We start from the raw sequence: 18,362 nt of genomic DNA on the forward strand, positions 1-18,362 counted from the left end.
AATAGACAACTAACATTATAAACACGAAGAACCTGAAGTTTCCTGTAAACCTACTTCTCTGAGCACAGATACTGTCCAGAGTGGTCGTCCACACACTCGCAGCTGTAGTCGCAGCCATCATCCCACTTCTCACCCTGCTTGTATACACTGCCCTTGTACATGCAACCTGGCGGCACAGAAGGGATGTCATTACATTTAATGTCCCACATACACACAACACTGGGAGGTTGTATTCTGCCCTTGTACATGCAACCTGGCGGCACAGAAGGGATGCCATTACATTTAATGTCCCACATACACACAACACTGGGAGGTTGTATTCTGCCCTTGTACATGCAACCTGGCGGCACAGAAGGGATGTCATTACATTTAATGTCCCACATACACACAACACTGGGAGGTTGTATTCTGCCCTTGTACATGCAACCTGGCGGCACAGAAGGGATGTCATTACATTTAATGTCCCACATACACACAACACTGGGAGGTTGTATTCTGCCCTTGTACATGCAACCTGGCGGCACAGAAGGGATGCCATTACATTTAATGTCCCACATACACACAACACTGGGAGGTTGTATTCTGCCCTTGTACATGCAACCTGGCGGCACAGAAGGGATGTCATTACATTTAATGTCCCACATACACACAACACTGGGAGGTTGTATTCTGCCCTTGTACATGCAACCTGGCGGCACAGAAGGGATGTCATTACATTCAATGTCCCACATACACACAACACTGGGAGGTTGTATTCTGCCCTTGAACATGCAACCTGGCGGCACAGAAGGGATGCAATTACATTTAATGTCCGGCATGCACACAACACTGGGAGGTTGTATTCTGCCCTTGTACATCCAACCTGGCGGCACAGAAGGGATGCCATTACATTTAATGTCCCACATACACACAACACTGGGAGGTTGTATTCTGCCCTTGTACATGCAACCTGGCGGCACAGAAGGGATGACATTACATTTAATGTCCGGCATGCACACAGCACTGGGAGGTTGTATTCTGCTCTTGTACATGCAACCTGGCGGCACAGATGGGATGTCATTACATTTAATATCCCACATACACACAACACTGGGAGGTTGTATTCTGCCCTTGTACATGCAACCTGGCGGCACAGAAGGGATGTCATTACATTTAATGTCCCACATACACACAACACTGGGAGGTTGTATTCTGCCCTTGTACATGCAACCTGGCGGCACAGAAGGGATGCAATTACATTTAATGTCCGGCATGCACACAACACTGGGAGGTTGTATTCTGCCCTTGTACATGCAACCTGGCGGCACAGAAGGGATGACATTACATTCAATGTCCGGCATGCACACAACACTGGGAGGTTGTATTCTGCCCTTGTACATGCAACCTGGCGGCACAGAAGGGATGCCATTACATTTAATGTCCCACATACACACAACACTGGGAGGTTGTATTCTGCCCTTGTACATGCAACCTGGCGGCACAGAAGGGATGCCATTACATTTAATGTCCCACATACACACAACACTGGGAGGTTGTATTCTGCCCTTGTACATGCAACCTGGCGGCACAGAAGGGATGCCATTACATTTAATGTCCCACATACACACAACACTGGGAGGTTGTATTCTGCCCTTGTACATGCAACCTGGCGGCACAGAAGGGATGCCATAACATTTAATGTCCGGCATGCACACAACACTGGGAGGATGTACCCTGCCCTTGCACTTGCAACTAGATTTTAATAGGTTTAGCGAAAGAAAAACTTGCAATGGAAATGTTATGAGAAGAGACCAATGGGCGAACTGACCAGCCTTCGGAGCGGGCGTGGCGTTGGGGTTGTGTGACGGAGTAGGTCCGGGGGTGAAGTATGGATACACGGTCGGCCCTGGAGTCACAGGTTTCACTGGCCCATTGCCGCTAATGACGCCAGGTTTCCCCGTCACATGGATGTATCCGGGGGTCGGAGTTGCTCCGGACGGAACTAGTGGGCAGCTGGGAACTTCACAACAGGAAGGATCTTTGGGGTCAGGCATCAGCATGCAGTTGGGAGCCATACTGTATTTGGCACATCTAGCACAGACGAATGACGGTAATTATACAAGGGTTCTTCATAAAAGTCCATTACTCTCTTGATATAAATAAGGAAGGCAAGATCGGAATTTATTAATAAATTGCAATCGAATATGGTAATGTAGTTTTTTTTACAATAATCTTTGATTAATTGGAACCCAGGTTTGATAGGAAATTACCCTGTCATTTTGTCTTTGTTCACTTGTACCTATATATTGCATTTTTATTATCTGAAATTATCTATGAAATATGCAATCATCATCAGTCCTAATTACTAACCTCACGGCAGCGGTGTCTTCTGCTCTATGGGATACAATTTCATCACTCACCTCTCCTGGCATCGTACGTCTCCTGTGTCTCCACTCTCACAGCGGCAGGTCTTGGTACAGCCGTCATACCAGGTTTGTTGCTCGTGGTAATACTGATTCTTGTACACACACATTCCTAAAGAACAGATGCATGAATGAACACTCCGAATTATTATGAAAAACATAATGCCAACATTACAAACATATCTAAAAAGCGTCAGGTGAAATTATGAAGAAGGAACCTTCCAATTATTTAATACATATCTTCATGATGTCACGCTCAAGACATTTACAACTTCATAGCATCCGAAAGTATTTTATTTATACGTTTATCCATAGCTATGCACACGTATTACTGCGTGAGACGGACGGATTGCTTCTAATTATGATGATGTTAAAGTATTCTTTGATGATTAACCTTTAGGCCTTGGAACAGGGGTAGGTCCTGGCGTTGGCTGAACAGTGTATCCTGGTGGCAGAGTGGGACCGGGGTATGGTGTTGCTCCAGGCCAGGGAGTGTATCCGATTGGGTAGGGCGTTGGACCCAGGTACGGTGTAGCTCCTGGGAAAGGCGTAGCTCCTAGTGGGTACTTAGAAGGTCCAGGGTAAGGCGTGCCCCCATAGCGTACCGTGTATCCTATCGGCCATGGCGTAGGTCCTAGATAGACAGTGGCCCCTGGATATGGTGTAATTCCAATAGGCCAGATAGATGGTCCGGGATAGGGCGTCGCACCAGGCCATGGGGTGACGCCAACAGGATATGGTGTTGAGAATGGATTAATAGTACGACCTGGATAAGGCGTAGCACCTGGTGATGGCGTGTATCCTATTGGCCAAGGTGTAGGGCCGGCATATTTTGTGGCACCAGGATACGGCGTGTATCCAATAGGGTATTTAGATGGTCCTGGATAGGGGGTCACACCTTGAGATGGAGTATAGCCAATAGAATAAGGTGTTGGTCCAAGATAAGGTGTAGCGCCTGGGCTAGGTGTGTAGCCTATGGGGTATTTGTTTGGTCCTGGGTAAGGCGTTGCTCCTGGCCATGGTGTATAGCCAATCGGATATGGTGTACGTCCCGGATATGGTGTGCCTCCTGGTTGCACAGTGTATCCAACTGGCCATGGTGTTGGTCCTGCATATGGAGTAGCTCCTGGGTATGGGGGAATGTATCCAATTGGATAACGTGATGGTCCTGGGTATGGTGTTGCACCAGGGGATGGAGTAAATCCTATTGGCCATGGTGTTGGACCTAAGTAAGGTGTTGCTCCAGGGAAAGGCGTGTATCCAATGGGCATCTTAGATGGCCCTGGGTAAGGGGTAGCACCTTGAGATGGAATAAATCCAATGGGATAAGGTGTTGGACCGTAATATGGCGTTCCACCTGGAAATGGAATTGAGCCAATTGGATATCGTGATGGGCCTGGGTATGGTGTTGCTCCTGGGGATGGTACAAATCCAATAGGATATGGCGTTGGTCCAAGGTAGGGATTTGCTCCAGGGCTAGGTGTATATCCAATTGGGTACTTAGATGGTCCAGCGTACGGTATAGCGCCAGGGTATGGAGTATATCCAATTGGAACTGGTGTTGGACCAAGGTATGGTGTTGCTCCTTGAGACGGAGTATAGCCAATTTGCCAGGGGGTTGGTCCAAGATAAGGAGTAGCTCCTGGATATGGTGTTGCGCCAATAGGATATTTCGATGGTCCAGGGTAAGGTGTCGCACCAGGCCATGGTGTATAGCCTATGGGATATGGAGTAGGTCCAAGATATGGTGTGGCGCCAGGAGAGGGTGTGTACCCAATGGGATATCTATTTGGTCCAGGATAAGGAGTAGCTGAAGGCCATGGGGTGTACCCAATTGGCCATGGAGTTGGTCCAAGATATGGTGTAGCTCCTGGGCTTGGTGTATAGCCAATGGGGTATTTGCTTGGTCCAGGGTATGGTGTTGCTGATGGATAAGGCGTGTAACCAACTGGCCATGGAGTTGGTCCAAGGTAAGGTGTAGCTCCAGGGAATGGTGTGTATCCAATAGGGTGTATCGATGGTCCTGGGTATGGTGTAGCTCCTGGTGAAGGTGTATAACCTATTGGGTATGGTGTTGGTCCGGGGTAGGGAGTTGCACCAGGCCATGGTGTGTATCCAATTGGGTAAGGTGTTGGTCCAACATATGGGGTAGCACCTGGGCTAGGTGTGTATCCAATTGGGTATCTAGTTGGCCCAGGATAAGGTGTTGCGCTTGGATAGGGCGTGTAACCAATGGGATAGGGCGTGGGTCCGAGGTATGGTGTTGCACCAGGATATGGAATGTAACCAATTGGATATTTTGATGGTCCCGGGTAAGGTGTTGCTCCTGGAGATGGAGTATATCCTATTTTCCATGGTGTTGGTCCAAGGTAAGGTGTGGCACCAGGACTTGGTGTATAGCCAATTGGATATTTTGAGGGACCTGGATATGGTGTAGCCCCAGGGAAGGGGATATATCCTATTTTATATGGAGTAGGTCCGAGGTAGGGTGTTGCACCAGGAGATGGAGTGTAGCCTATGGGATATCTGGATGGTCCAGGATAAGGTGTTGCATATGGCCATGGCGTGTAACCAACTGGCCATGGAGTTGGTCCAAGGTAAGGTGTAGCTCCAGGGAATGGTGTGTATCCAATAGGCTGTATCGATGGTCCTGGGTATGGTGTAGCTCCCGGTGAAGGTGTATAACCTATTGGGTATGGTGTTGGTCCGGGGTAGGGGGTTGCACCAGGCCATGGTGTGTATCCAATTGGGTAAGGTGTTGGTCCAACATATGGGGTAGCACCTGGACTTGGTGTATAGCCTATTGGGTACTTAGAAGGCCCTGGGTAAGGAGTAGCAGATGGGTATGGTGTATAACCAATTGGGTATGGAGTTGGTCCAAGATATGGTGTTGCACCAGGGTATGGAGTATATCCAATGGGATATTGTGATGGTCCTGGGTATGGTGTGGCATAAGGGTATGGCGTGTAGCCAATTGGATATGGAGTAGGCCCAAGGTATGGAGTAGCTCCAGGTGAGGGTGTGTAACCGATTGGATATTTGGACGGACCTGGATATGGCGTTGCTCCTGGGTATGGTGTGTATCCAATTGGGTAAGGTGTTGGTCCCAGATAGGGTGTTGCACCTGGTAATGGCGTGTATCCAATAGGGTACTTAGAAGGCCCTGGATATGGAGTTGCTCCAGGGAATGGGGTATATCCTATGGGGTATGGCGTAGGTCCTAAGTACGGTGTTGCTCCTGGATAAGGAGTTGCTCCAATGGGATATTTTGATGGCCCTGGGTACGGTGTTGCCCCTGGAAATGGAACATATCCAATGGGATATGGTGTTGGTCCTAAATATGGCGTTGCGCCTGGGTAAGGTGTGTATCCAATTGGGTATTTAGACGGACCAGGATAAGGTGTAGCACCTGGGAGGGGTGTGTATCCAATGGGATATGGCGTCGGTCCAAGATATGGTGTTGCTCCTGGTGAAGGTGTTTGACCAATAGGATACAGCGATGGTCCTGGATAAGGTGTTGCTCCTGGGTATGGGGTGTAGCCAATTGGATATGGTGTTGGTAGAAGAACAGTCTGAGTGGGAACAATGGTTGGACAGTAGACAACTCTGCAGCATTTATTCTTTAGATCCTGAATCAAACTGCAGCTTGCAGGTACGTTGGGAGTCTTGGCACACCTAGAATCACGAATAAGATCGTTTTATTGCATATGGAATATAGGACATTACCGATTTTAACAATGAAATATTGCAAGTGTTTCATACTGACTTTTCATTGCACTTGTATTTGCCGCTGTGGTCATCAAGACACTCGCAAGTGTAGGTGCATCCATCATCCCAGGTCTGTCCCTGTGTGTAGGTGCGGCCGTGATACATACAGCCTGCTGAAAGACGAAGTAAGTGTAAGCGTGTTAATGCCTTCATCCCCCATCAAACCACCACAGTCGACAGAACAAAAGCACTGTTTGTTTTCTACTTGTAACGGTATGACTTTGACTTACTTGTTTTTGTCAGAGGATTGGGGTTACTTGGTGGCAAGCTTTGTCCAGTAATCGAACCAGGCATTCCTGTAAGAATATGCTGGTTACCATTGGTGTTAGGGCTGTTGCACTTTGGAATTTGACAGCAAGCATCATTGGGGTCAGTTATCATCGTACATCCAGGCTTCAGTTGTGGGTATGTAGCACACCTGGGACAGAAAACTATAATATAATCATGAGTGACATATATACTTTTAACTTTCCACTTTAATCATATTTGTGGTATAGAAAATATGATACACTGGTGGACGATGTAGTGGAAGTTTGTGTGACTACACAGGCTTAAGGTTCACCTGTCATCACAGTTGATCTGGCCTGTCTTGGCGTCCTCACAGCTGCACACCTTGTCACACCCAACGTTAACAGTCTGGCTTTGCTTGATGGGCACACCATTGTACACACAGAAATCTACATTAAACATAGCAGAGTCATTATTATAGGGACACACGGGTATCGGAACTCGCACAATATAAAATGGGTATAAGTATATATAAAGGTTAGATGATAGTTAAATGTTAGTTAGTGTCTGTGGGATTGTTGTGACTGTCTTGTTTTACAGCAAGATACATTTAAAACAAAATCTAAACAAGTAATTGGAATACAGGGTGCTATATCAATGGTCTTTTGACAAATCCACCTGTACAATATTGGAATGTGCCATTATAACTATCAACACGAAGATCGTGCCTCACCTAGAGAAGGGTTGATTGGGGGTGAGGATGTAGGTGCAGGTGTTTGTCCCGAGGGTGGCTTGATGGCTGGGCCCGGAGTTGGGGCCGAGCAGTCAGGCGTCATGCAACAGGGGTTGGTAAAGTCTGCTATCATGCGACACCCAGGTGCCATGTTTGGGTACTTTGGGCATCTACAATACAGAAAACATTCACAGTGCGCCTTCGATCATGCAAACTGTAACCATATAACTGAATCTACATTGATAACATCATTCAAGAAATAGATTAATTGTGATAATAAAGGGTCCAACAGTCTGACATAGACATTTATCTAGATTGTATAATAATGGGCAGGATATAAGTGTGCAGTTGTGTTACATGTTCCAGTGACCTACAACCTACTTCTCAGTGCACTGGTATTTGCCAGTCATGCCATCCTCACACACACATGTGTAGTCGCAGCCATCCGCCCACCTCTGCCCAGGTGTGTACAGTTTGCCCTTGTACACACACCCTGAAACACATCCTTCATTATATGACACAAAATTGACACAAAGAACTAATATAATTCAAGGAATTTTGACAAAGGGTTAAGAAATAATTGCTTTTGAGCTACCCTTATTTAAATAAAATGCAGTTATTTAAGATTGCCAAGTTTGTCAAGCAACAATTATTTATCAGATGCACTATAACCAATAATCCGTTTGAAATGTATACCCCCACTATGTAGCGTCTACCTGATGCTGGTGTCGGTTGCTGGTGGTCACCGGGTGTCGGAGTGATGCCTCCTGGGACTGGAGTGGCTTGAGGGGCGGGTGTAGGCGGCTTGCCATAGCCCGTGATAGTACCCTGTATTCCAGTGGGGGTTTGGTGGGGCTGGTTGTTACACTGGGGGGCCTGGCAGCACGTGGGGTCCAGTGGGTCTGGCACCATGACACAATTAGGGGCGATGCTGGGGTAGCTCGGGCACCTTGGTACCAAGTGCAGGTTATTACAACAAGGTAAGTTGAATTTGGCACTGTAAACCGACTGTGAGTGACACGATTTGATCAACTGGCAATGATATGTATTTGCCCAACACGTTACAACACATTCTATAAAAGTGACGTTTACATTTGCTTTCCCATTCTGTCCAGTTCTCGTATTTATTGTACTTGTACCGTGTCTCACCTGTCCACGCACGAGTAGTGGCCACTTGATGAATCGTCACAAACACACTTTTTATTACAGCCATCAAAGAACTGCTGGCCTTGTGTGTAGGGCTGTCCCTTGTACACGCATGCATCTGTGATAAGTGTCGAATGAGCTCACAAATCTCAAAACGGGTTCCCACATATTAATAGCAACTATGTTCTAAACAAAGCATATCATACATGTAAACAATCAATGAATAGTGAGCTCTTTTACATATATTATGTATTTGTATTCACAAAATATTAATAGACAAGTTATGGACTAACGGTACGTGTTTCTTGGCAGTTCTTACTTTTTGGGGTTGGTGTTCCTTGTGGATTTGGCGTCGAGAAAGGGTTGGGAGGTTTCGGTGTTTGTGTGGCAAAGGGATTTGGCCGCGGGGTCGTCAGCAGTGGTGACAGGGTAGGGCAGTCTGGCTTCTTGCAACATGTGTCATACGGGTCCTGAATGACGTTACAGTAGGCGGGAATGCTGGCAATTTTATTGCATCTGAAAAAAAAAATGTTTCAAAGGAAGTTTGGAATAGTGTCTGCAGGTAGTCATGTGGTATGCTTTCCAGCTAGTTTACATACTTAGGCTATATACATGTACGTGTTTTTACCCAAACTGTGTTTCCTTGACCCATTGTTCAGTGTGACGTCATACCTCTCTGTACATGTGTACTTCCCACTCTTCTCATCTACACATTCACAATTATAGTCACAGCCATCTTGCCATCTGTCTCCCTGCTTGTACATCTGGCCCTTGTAGATACAGAACCCTGGAATACAGCAAAGAGGTATTTTCAGTCAATGGACATTGACTCATTAGGAGTAAATGAGTACACATAATTTAGCATATGTTTTATAATTAGCGGTGACACGCAGAGGAGATAGGAACAACGCATTGACACATATATCTAGCCACAGGTGACAAACGGGATAAGCAGTTTGTAACTTATACTGCGATCGCAGTCGAATTGATAAGACCACTGCCCAATACTTTCTACTTAGTGTGGCATGAAATATGCTATTTCCCCAGATGATATTTTACTGTATGAGTACCTTGGTTGGTGAGTGGGTTCTTGTTTGCATTTTCTCCACCAATAGTGCCATGAGGAATAATCGTAGGCTGGGGATAGGGGTTAGGTGTAGGGTTCACATTAGGATTAGAGCTTGGTCCCACATTGGGAGATGGCGTTGGCGTTTGGACACAATGAGGAATTCGACAGCAGGCATCGTTGGGGTCGACGTCCTGGGTGCACGTCGTAGACGGCGGTAGGTTGTAACTCGGACACCTGACATACAAGTTTGGGATTAGCAGGACTTCTGTTTATGGCGCCTTTGATAGATCTGTTTTGGGAAGGTCAAAAGAACTGACCCTCTTTAGATATTCTTGATTCTTCAATTACGCTTGTGCATACCTGTTGAAGCATGTGTAATAATTCCTGGAGGCATCATCACACCGACACCTCTGTAAGCACCCCTCCGTCCACTCTTTGCCTTGGCGGTACGGCACGCCCTTGTACATACAGAAATCTGGGGCACGGAATAGATATGCCATTTGTAATGCCAGGATAACTATTACCTTTCTCATATATTAAAGTAATGGTTATGGAAAATCTAGTCAGTAAATGAATATTTGTGTAAAGCTCTGGAAATTTTCTAGCATATTTAATCACATTAAAACAGATAAAAAGGATGTAATTGATTAGATGGGAAAATACGAAATCACATTTGCAAATCGTGCAAGTGGGTGATCATCAATGCAATTTGTTCAGTAATACTCGCTTTTTATGACTTCATGTGACATTTTACATGTTGTAGTCACTGATAGAACAGACAAATCCTTACATGGAACCAATATGTTTGACCCAGTCTGAAATATTGTCACATATGAACTCACTTGCCACGGGTCCTGGCGTCTGGTTGGGATTAGGTGTAACGTTAGGTCCTGGTGTCTGGTTGGGACCTGGCGTTGGGGTCTGGAATGGGTTGATGGTAGGTTTGGAGAAGTCACACACCATCTTGTAGCAGCAGAAATCAGTGTCCGTATCTCTCCGAAGTGAACATTGTGGTGGAATGAATGGATACTTAGCACATCTGCAAAATACACACTATCTACGTTGTAGGAGAACTTGAAACATGCAACACTTGTCAACTAATAGTTATTTAATACTTATTTAGAAATTTTCATTTATGAAAAATCGTGATACAATACGGCTAACCTCTCATTGCACTTATATTTGCCCGTCACTTCGTCTTCACACACGCAGTTGTACTGGCAGCCATCTTGCCATCTTTCTCCCTGTCGGTACGTGTGGCCCTTGTAGATGCACGCCACTGGAAACCAAAATGTAACTTCTAATGCTGTCCATTTAAGTTTTTAAAGAGGGCGAGTTTCCTTGACTACGTGAATCTTGGCTCTTACGTGTTGGTGCTGGTGTCTTGCCGTCTGGTCCAGGTGTAGGGGTGGGAGCAACTCCAGTCACAAAGCCAGGCACGTTGGTCACGACTGAGGGCGTGGGTGATACGCCTGGCACAGGGGTGGGGTAGCCATTAGGCCCGGGGGTAGGGGTACACTCAGGAACCTGACAGCACTGTGGGTCTTTGGGATCAGCAACCATGCGGCATTGCTGTGGAACGTTGTCGTATTTGGCACACCTACATACATATAGGTTTTTCTTAAAAACCATACACTAGCTCGCTTTTTTCCTAGAATCTAATATGAAGGAAAACTTACCGAATCAGGACGTATTCCCATTTTAACATGGAACAAAACAACTAATAAGGAATTGATGTCATGAAATGATTTTGTTCATATACTACATCACATATAATGCATCATAATACATGAACACTAATTTCAATGTTACTTGAGAGCACTTACATGAAACAGGTACATTTGGGGAAAGGGCTAAAACAGAGCTGTGACATTAATGGTAGTTCTGCATTATTCGTCATTAATTCAGCCGCATTACATGATTCCCTTACAACATGCTCCTGAAAGGTCATGGCTTACCTGTCACTGCATCTGTAGAAACCAGTTTTCCCATTTTCACATATACAGGACTTTGTGCATCCATCGTACCATTGCTGGCCCTGGACATAGCTGGTTCCTTGGTACACGCACACGCCTACAAATCAACACATTCACAACTACAGTTTACCTTCAAAACGTAACCTTACAGAAACACAATAGACTTATATATTGGCATGCTAGTTGCTTTATTGGTACAATGTTTGGTATAATGGTATGATTTGTGGTATGTTAGTATGATGTTTTGGAAGATTGGTATTATCTATATGGTTCATTGGTTTGATATTTGGTGCATTTATATGATGTTTTGTTATTAGTATTATGTATGTTATATTGGTATGATATTTGGTACATTGGTACAACGTTTGGTATATAGGTATGATGTTTGGTTCATTGGTACAACGTTTGGTACATTGGTACTACGTTTGGTATATAGATACTGCGTTTGGTATATAGATATGATGTTTGGTATATTGGTACAGCGTTTGGTACATAGGTACACTGGTACAACTTTTGGTATATTGGTACGATGTTTGGTACAATGGTACGATGTTTGGTACATTGTCACAACGTTTGGTACATAGGTATGATGTTTGGTATATTGGTAGGATGTTTTGTACATTGGTACGATGTTTGGTATATTGTTAGGATGTTTTGTACATTGGTACGATGTTTGGTATATTGGTGGGATGTTTGGTATATTGGTATGATGTTTGGCATATAAGGACGATGTTTGGTAAACTGTTACGATTTTGTTATATTGGTATGATGTTTGACATATAAGGACGATGTTTGGTATAATGGTACTATTTTGGTATATTGGTATGATTAGGGGCATATCGTATGGTGTTTGGTATGTCGGTTCGATGTTTGCTACATCGGTATGATTTTTGGTATATGGGAATGATAACCCTATATTGGTATTGGGTTTGCCATATTGGTATGGTGTTTGGTATATTGTTATGATGTTTGATATATCGGTATGATAACCCTATATCGGTATGATGTTTTGTATATTGGTATGATGTTTGGTATATTGGTATGATGTTTGATATATCGGTATGATGTTTTGTATATTGGTATGATGTTTGGATTATTGATATGATGTTTGATATTTCGGTATGATGTTTGGCATATTGGTATGATGTTTGGTATATTGGTATGGTGATGATAAATATACTGGTGTGATGTGTAGTATATAGGTATTAGGCCAGTCACCTGTAGGTGTTGGTAAAACACCACCAGTCCCGGGTGTTGGACTGAACCCTGGTGACACGTTGCTCCCGGGGGTCGGGGCGGGCGTGTTTTGAGGGCTTGGAGTCAAACCAGTGAGCGGGTTGCATATTGGCTTCTTGCAGCAGTTGTCATTGGGATCCACGGCCATTACACAGAAGGGTGGTGGGTTTAAGAAAACTGAACACCTATATTATGTACAAAAATACAAAATATTATGTATGACTACATAGCCAATGCAGCACCAGAATGCATCTGTCCAGATACTCATTTGTTAAAGAGTATATGTTGTGACACCTCACTATTAGAGAGTTATAGGTGAGGATGTGATATACTAACATGATGTGTATGATATGCTACTGCTTGAAAATTAAATATAATTTACCTAATATTTTTTAACAATTATGAACGTATGTGACCATATATGATATTGTGATGCAGTTCTATAGCTACACATTATACAGTTGTGTCACCTCTCTGTACAGGTGTATTTGCCGTTGTGCTGATCAGTGCATTCACACTGGTAGTCACATCCATCCGTCCATGTCTGTCCCTGTGTATACACAACATTGTTGTATAGACACACAGCTGCAAAGAGAGACATCATTATTCACACAGCTGTAAAGGCACATGCCATTAGTCACACAGCTGTAAAGGCACATCTCAGTAGTCACACAGCTGTAAAGGCACATGCCATTTTTATTAGAATGTCCAAAACTTTCAGAAATTAGAAACAAGTTTTTGCCTCAATACTACTGTATGTATCCTTCTGCCGTAAAATTCTCTCATTTGATGACCATTACTTATAAGCCAATTCTATTAAAACTGGCAAGTTATATAAGATCATGTATGGAAATGTTCCACTGACATGTTTTCTTCATTGTATTTAATTCCTGTGTCCAATTACATCTCTGTATCACTGCCGTGATTTACGAGAATAAACATCATTCATTCATTCATTCATTAGTCACACAGCTGTAAAGGCACATGCCATTAGTCACACAGCTGTAAAGGCACATGCCATTAGTCACACAGCTGTAAAGGCACATGTCATTAGTCACACAGCTGTAAAGGCACATGCCATTAGTCACACAGCTGTAAAGGCACATGTCATTAGTCCCACAGCTGTAAAGGCACATGTCATTAGTCACACAGCTGTAAAAGCACATGCCATTAGTCACACAGTTGTAAAGGCACATGTCATTAGTCCCACAGCTGTAAAGGCACATGTCATTAGTCACACTGCTGTAAAGGCACATGCCATTAGTCACACAGCTGTTAAGGCACATGCCATAAGTCACACAGCTGTAAAGGCACATGCCATTAGTCACACAGCTGTAAAGGCACATGCCATCAATCACACAGCTGGAAAGATAAATGATGTTAGTCAGACAATTGTTAAGATACACGTTATTAGTCACAGAGCTATAAAGTTACACGATATCAGTCGCACAACTGTAAAGGTACATACTTCAGTCACACAATTGTGAAGAGACATATCATGAAAAACAAAACTGTAAAGACACACCCCATTGTTCACACAACTTAAATACACTCACCATCAGTCACACAACCGTGAAAAAAAGCGACAAAACCCTTTCCAGAATCATAACAGACCTCTGCCAAAAGCAGTGTTGATTGTACGAATCCGACTTTATCATGACAATGTGTTAATGAATCACTATGAAATAGTGATGATACCAAGCGGCACCGGTGGCACCCGTCACAAACACATGCAAATGCAAGTCAATTGTTCACCTTAAAAAACACGGAAACATGTCTGCCATAAAACGCTTTGAAAGCTTTCCTGAGGCCTTGAATGTTCAAAGAATCGTGTGTTGAAAGTGGTATCTTGGTAATAGGAGTATGCTCGATTGTACCTAAAAGAGGTGAAATGTAGACAGCAAAGGCTGGAGCTGCTGGAATATTGCTCGACATAAAAGGAAAATTAACTATTGTAAAGTTGAAGTCCTCCCTCTTGTGATACAGAAGGGGAGAACAAGTGGTGCCCGTGCGGACGCCTACTTCTTGCCTGAATGTATAATCCCCATATTTGACATAGATATTATCAATGAGGAAGTCCAGCATTTCACATTTTGTTTTCTCAGTGAACTTCATATGGCATTTGCTTTCATTGTTGACAAATTGTCCTGAACCTCTGAAGATAGATATGTAACTGTATCCATGGTCTCCACGAATAGTAACAAATGCCCCCCGGATCAAGGAATGACGCTTTCTCTCAGATTTAATCACACACTTACTTGTAGAGAGACACGCCATTAATTACTCACTTGTAGAGAGACACGCCATTAATTACTCACTTGTAGAGAGACACGCCATTAATTACTCACTTGTAGAGAGACACGCCATTAATTACTCACTTGTAGAGAGACACGCCATTAATTACTCACTTGTAGAGAGACACGCCATTATTCACACACTTGTATAGAGACACGCCATTAATTACTCACTTGTAGAGAGACACGCCATTAATTACTCACTTGTAGAGGGGACACGCCATTATTCACACACTTGTAAAGATATACGCCATTATTCACACACTTGTAAAGAGACACGCCATTATTCACACACTTGTAAAGAGACACGCCATTATTCACACACTTGCAAAGAGACACGCCATTATTCACACACTTGTAAAGAGACACGCCATTATTCACACACTTGTAAAGAGATACGCCATTATTCACACACTTGTAAAGAGATACGCCATTATTCACACACTTGTGAAGACATACGCCATTATTCACACACTTGTAAAGAAGTACGCCATTATTCACACACTTGTAAAGAAGTACGCCATTATTCACACACTTGTAAAGAAGTACGCCATTATTCACACACTTGTAGAGAGACACGCCATTATTCACACACTTGTAAAGACACGCCATTATTCACATACTTGTAAAAATATACGCCATTATTCACACACTTGTAAAGAGACACGCCATTATTCATACACTTGTAAAGAGATACGCCATTATTCACACACTTGTAAAGAGATACGCCATTATTCACACACTTGTGAAGACATACGCCATTATTCACACACTTGTAAAGAAGTACGCCATTATTCACACACTTGTAAAGAAGTACGCCATTATTCACACACTTGTAAAGAAGTACGCCATTATTCACACACTTGTAGAGAGACACGCCATTATTCACACACTTGTAAAGACACGCCATTATTCACATACTTGTAAAAATATACGCCATTATTCACACACTTGTGAAGAGACACGCCAGGAACAGGACAAATCCTGGTGTACCTACACGTGTTCTGGGGCTTATTCTTGTCGGGGTTGTTGACAGTCTGTCCGGTGATCTTGCCAGGCGGTGCAGTGGGGAACAGGTATGGCTTCGGAGTGGCAATAATGTTTGGGTTGATCCCTGGGCCATAGGTTGGTGGGATGGAGGGAGATACACCAGGGGCATAGGTTACTTGGCCGGGAGTAGGATTTGTATTTGGAATGGGGCTGCAGTATGGCACACGGCAACAGGAATCACTTGGGCTAGTAGTCAGGCGACAGCCCTCAGGAACTGTGTCATACCGAGCACATCTAAAAACGGAAAGCACTGATATAAATGTATTTGCTCTTTGAGTCCTTTCATCTCGGGGAAGACACACTTGTAACACAAGCGGTGAGTCCACATGTTTGTGTGTGCATGACCTGTTGTTGATGTTAAACATTTAGACCAATGCTCAAAACGAGTTTTCCATTTTGTGTTTTTTTTAAACATATTCGGTTCTATGCGCACCTCTGATCGCATCTGTACACTCCCTTGACGGAGTCCTCACAGGTACACTTGAGTTGACAGCCATCATTCCAGGTCTGATCTTTGTCGTAGGCCACTCCATTGTACACACACATCTCTGAAAACACAGCATGCCACACACCGTTAAGAGGGCCATGGAACAAATTCCACAAAGAAAACTGAAATCTGCTGGTGAAGCCTGGTTTTCACATCGCCAGATATTTTTTTTTGTCTCGAAAAGTTATAATACTGGAGGAAGTCTACACTGCATACTTTTGGGAATGGGCGAAGCATTAGGGGAGACGCCTGGTAGACCGGTACCCGAGACTGAACCATGGCCCGGGGTGAAGTCACAGTAGGGCTTCTCACAACATGGGTTGTAGACATCTTGCACCATCCGACACTGACTAGGGATGGAGCCGAAGCGGGGACACCTGGACACAACAGAATATGTTGAAATACATTTTCAATGCAACTCAATGAATGTTTCTGTTACCTAATAACATAATACGAATGCGGCCGTTAACCAACAAACAAACAAAACAAAACTGACCGCTCTGTGCACTTGTATCTGCCGGCAGCATCAAGGCACGCGCAGTTGTAGTCGCAGCCATCTTGCCACTGCTCTCCATTCTGGTATGTCTTCCCCTTGTAAACACATACACCTACACAGCAACACAAAGCAGCATCCATCACATCTACTATAAGTGATTATGGTTTATTTGCGGCATCCAAACTGACATGCTGTGGCATAAATACCTCGCAGTTCTACCGTAATGTAGGATTCAGACGTACCTTGGGGGAACGGCGCTGGAGTATACTGTGGGTAGAAGCCCGGGGAGGGCGACACACCGGGGTGTGGAATTGGGGTCACGTTAGGCCCTGGAGTAGGGATCACGGCACCACCATTGATGGTCCCTGGGGCTACAGAAGGCAGGACAAACCCTGTGATGTTGCCGGAATGAGGATGGAAGTCACACTTGGGTACCGTGCAGCAGAAAGGGTCTTTAGGGTCAGCCACGAGACTACACTCGGACGGCAGCTTATCCCATGTCGGACACCTTGTTAGACCAAGACAATAAAATAGGATTGTTGCAACTTGTGCAAACAATTTTTGCTTTAATCATCCTCTTTATTGTCCATAGAAATAAGAGAGTCCATAAATAGTAATTCCACAAAAGAACCAGGTGGCACAAACGTCATTGTTTACACTATGAGGATAGGGGGAGTTTCTCAACATGGCCCGTCACTGTACAGACGCTTATAACAATGAATACAAATTACATTCCTTTGTTTGTCATACTGATTTTCCAAAACTCGTCTTAGAATACACGTATTTCCATTCCAAAAAATATTCTGACATTGTTTTTTATATTATATTATTATACAACACACACGATGATGTAATAATGTGCACACCCCAGCCACTCACACACTAACCTGTTGTCACATCTGTAGACGCCCTGGTCAGCATTCTCACACACACACTTGTAGGTACACCCATCAAACCAGGTTTGACTCTGTGTATAGGGCTGGCCCCGGTATATACACACAGCTGAGAAAGAGGTAGGTCAGTTTCAACATGGTTCACCAGCTGCTTGTTTGTTGCATAATGTAAAGCTTTATATCAGGGAAACATAAAATCAGATACTTTTGACGACTTTTCTTTGTGTTCACCTGGTGTAGATACTCTGCAGAATGTAACAGTTAGTTAATATACTCACATTTGGGCAGTTTAGGCGTTGGCCTAACATTGGGGTTTGGGGTGGCTCCACTTCCTGGTGAGGGAGTGACATTAGGCTTGGGTGTTATTTGTCCACTGCCTGAGATCTGACCGTTTGTGCCAGAGAAAATACAGTCTGGAGTCATGCAACAGGGGTTGCTTGCATCTTTCACCAATGTACACTGCGGGGGAAGGTTGTTGTACCGCGCACATCTGGGAACAACAATAGGAATCTGTCAATATGAAGTACATGTTGCAGGAATTTTCAGCATTAGTGTGACGGTTCTTAAAAGTTTCATCCTTGAAT

The 18,362-nt window shown here is 44.1% G+C and overlaps 1 protein-coding gene across 2 annotated transcripts in view; it reads right to left on the bottom strand.

The window, feature by feature from the left end:
* Positions 1-18,362, bottom strand: part of LOC124148430 — a 59,129-nt gene that overhangs the window by 19,919 nt on the left and 20,848 nt on the right. Inside the window, exons 30-57 of one of the 2 annotated variants that reach the window (XM_046519518.2) lie at positions 18,057-18,268; positions 17,773-17,887; positions 17,128-17,393; positions 16,886-16,997; positions 16,606-16,766; positions 16,336-16,450; positions 15,850-16,136; positions 13,029-13,143; positions 12,573-12,743; positions 11,305-11,424; positions 10,714-10,946; positions 10,511-10,625; positions 10,189-10,385; positions 9,707-9,821; positions 9,348-9,580; positions 8,950-9,064; positions 8,597-8,793; positions 8,281-8,395; positions 7,848-8,080; positions 7,513-7,624; positions 7,132-7,301; positions 6,733-6,847; positions 6,401-6,588; positions 6,169-6,283; positions 2,797-6,077; positions 2,400-2,514; positions 1,808-2,070; positions 55-166 (exon numbers count right to left, since the gene is read on the bottom strand). In XM_046519518.2, the coding sequence (XP_046375474.2) occupies positions 55-166; positions 1,808-2,070; positions 2,400-2,514; positions 2,797-6,077; positions 6,169-6,283; positions 6,401-6,588; positions 6,733-6,847; positions 7,132-7,301; positions 7,513-7,624; positions 7,848-8,080; positions 8,281-8,395; positions 8,597-8,793; positions 8,950-9,064; positions 9,348-9,580; positions 9,707-9,821; positions 10,189-10,385; positions 10,511-10,625; positions 10,714-10,946; positions 11,305-11,424; positions 12,573-12,743; positions 13,029-13,143; positions 15,850-16,136; positions 16,336-16,450; positions 16,606-16,766; positions 16,886-16,997; positions 17,128-17,393; positions 17,773-17,887; positions 18,057-18,268 (7,698 nt within the window). Of the gene's footprint in view, positions 1-54; positions 167-1,807; positions 2,071-2,399; positions 2,515-2,796; positions 6,078-6,168; positions 6,284-6,400; positions 6,589-6,732; positions 6,848-7,131; positions 7,302-7,512; positions 7,625-7,847; positions 8,081-8,280; positions 8,396-8,596; positions 8,794-8,949; positions 9,065-9,347; positions 9,581-9,706; positions 9,822-10,188; positions 10,386-10,510; positions 10,626-10,713; positions 10,947-11,304; positions 11,425-12,540; positions 12,744-13,028; positions 13,144-15,849; positions 16,137-16,335; positions 16,451-16,605; positions 16,767-16,885; positions 16,998-17,127; positions 17,394-17,772; positions 17,888-18,056; positions 18,269-18,362 lie in introns of both variants that reach the window. The other variant, XM_046519517.2, reaches the window with a different exon arrangement.

This window comes from Haliotis rufescens, unplaced genomic scaffold (genome assembly GCF_023055435.1).
Source record: "Haliotis rufescens isolate VD_foot unplaced genomic scaffold, xgHalRufe1.0.p SCAF_19, whole genome shotgun sequence".
Lineage (NCBI taxonomy): Eukaryota > Metazoa > Mollusca > Gastropoda > Lepetellida > Haliotidae > Haliotis > Haliotis rufescens.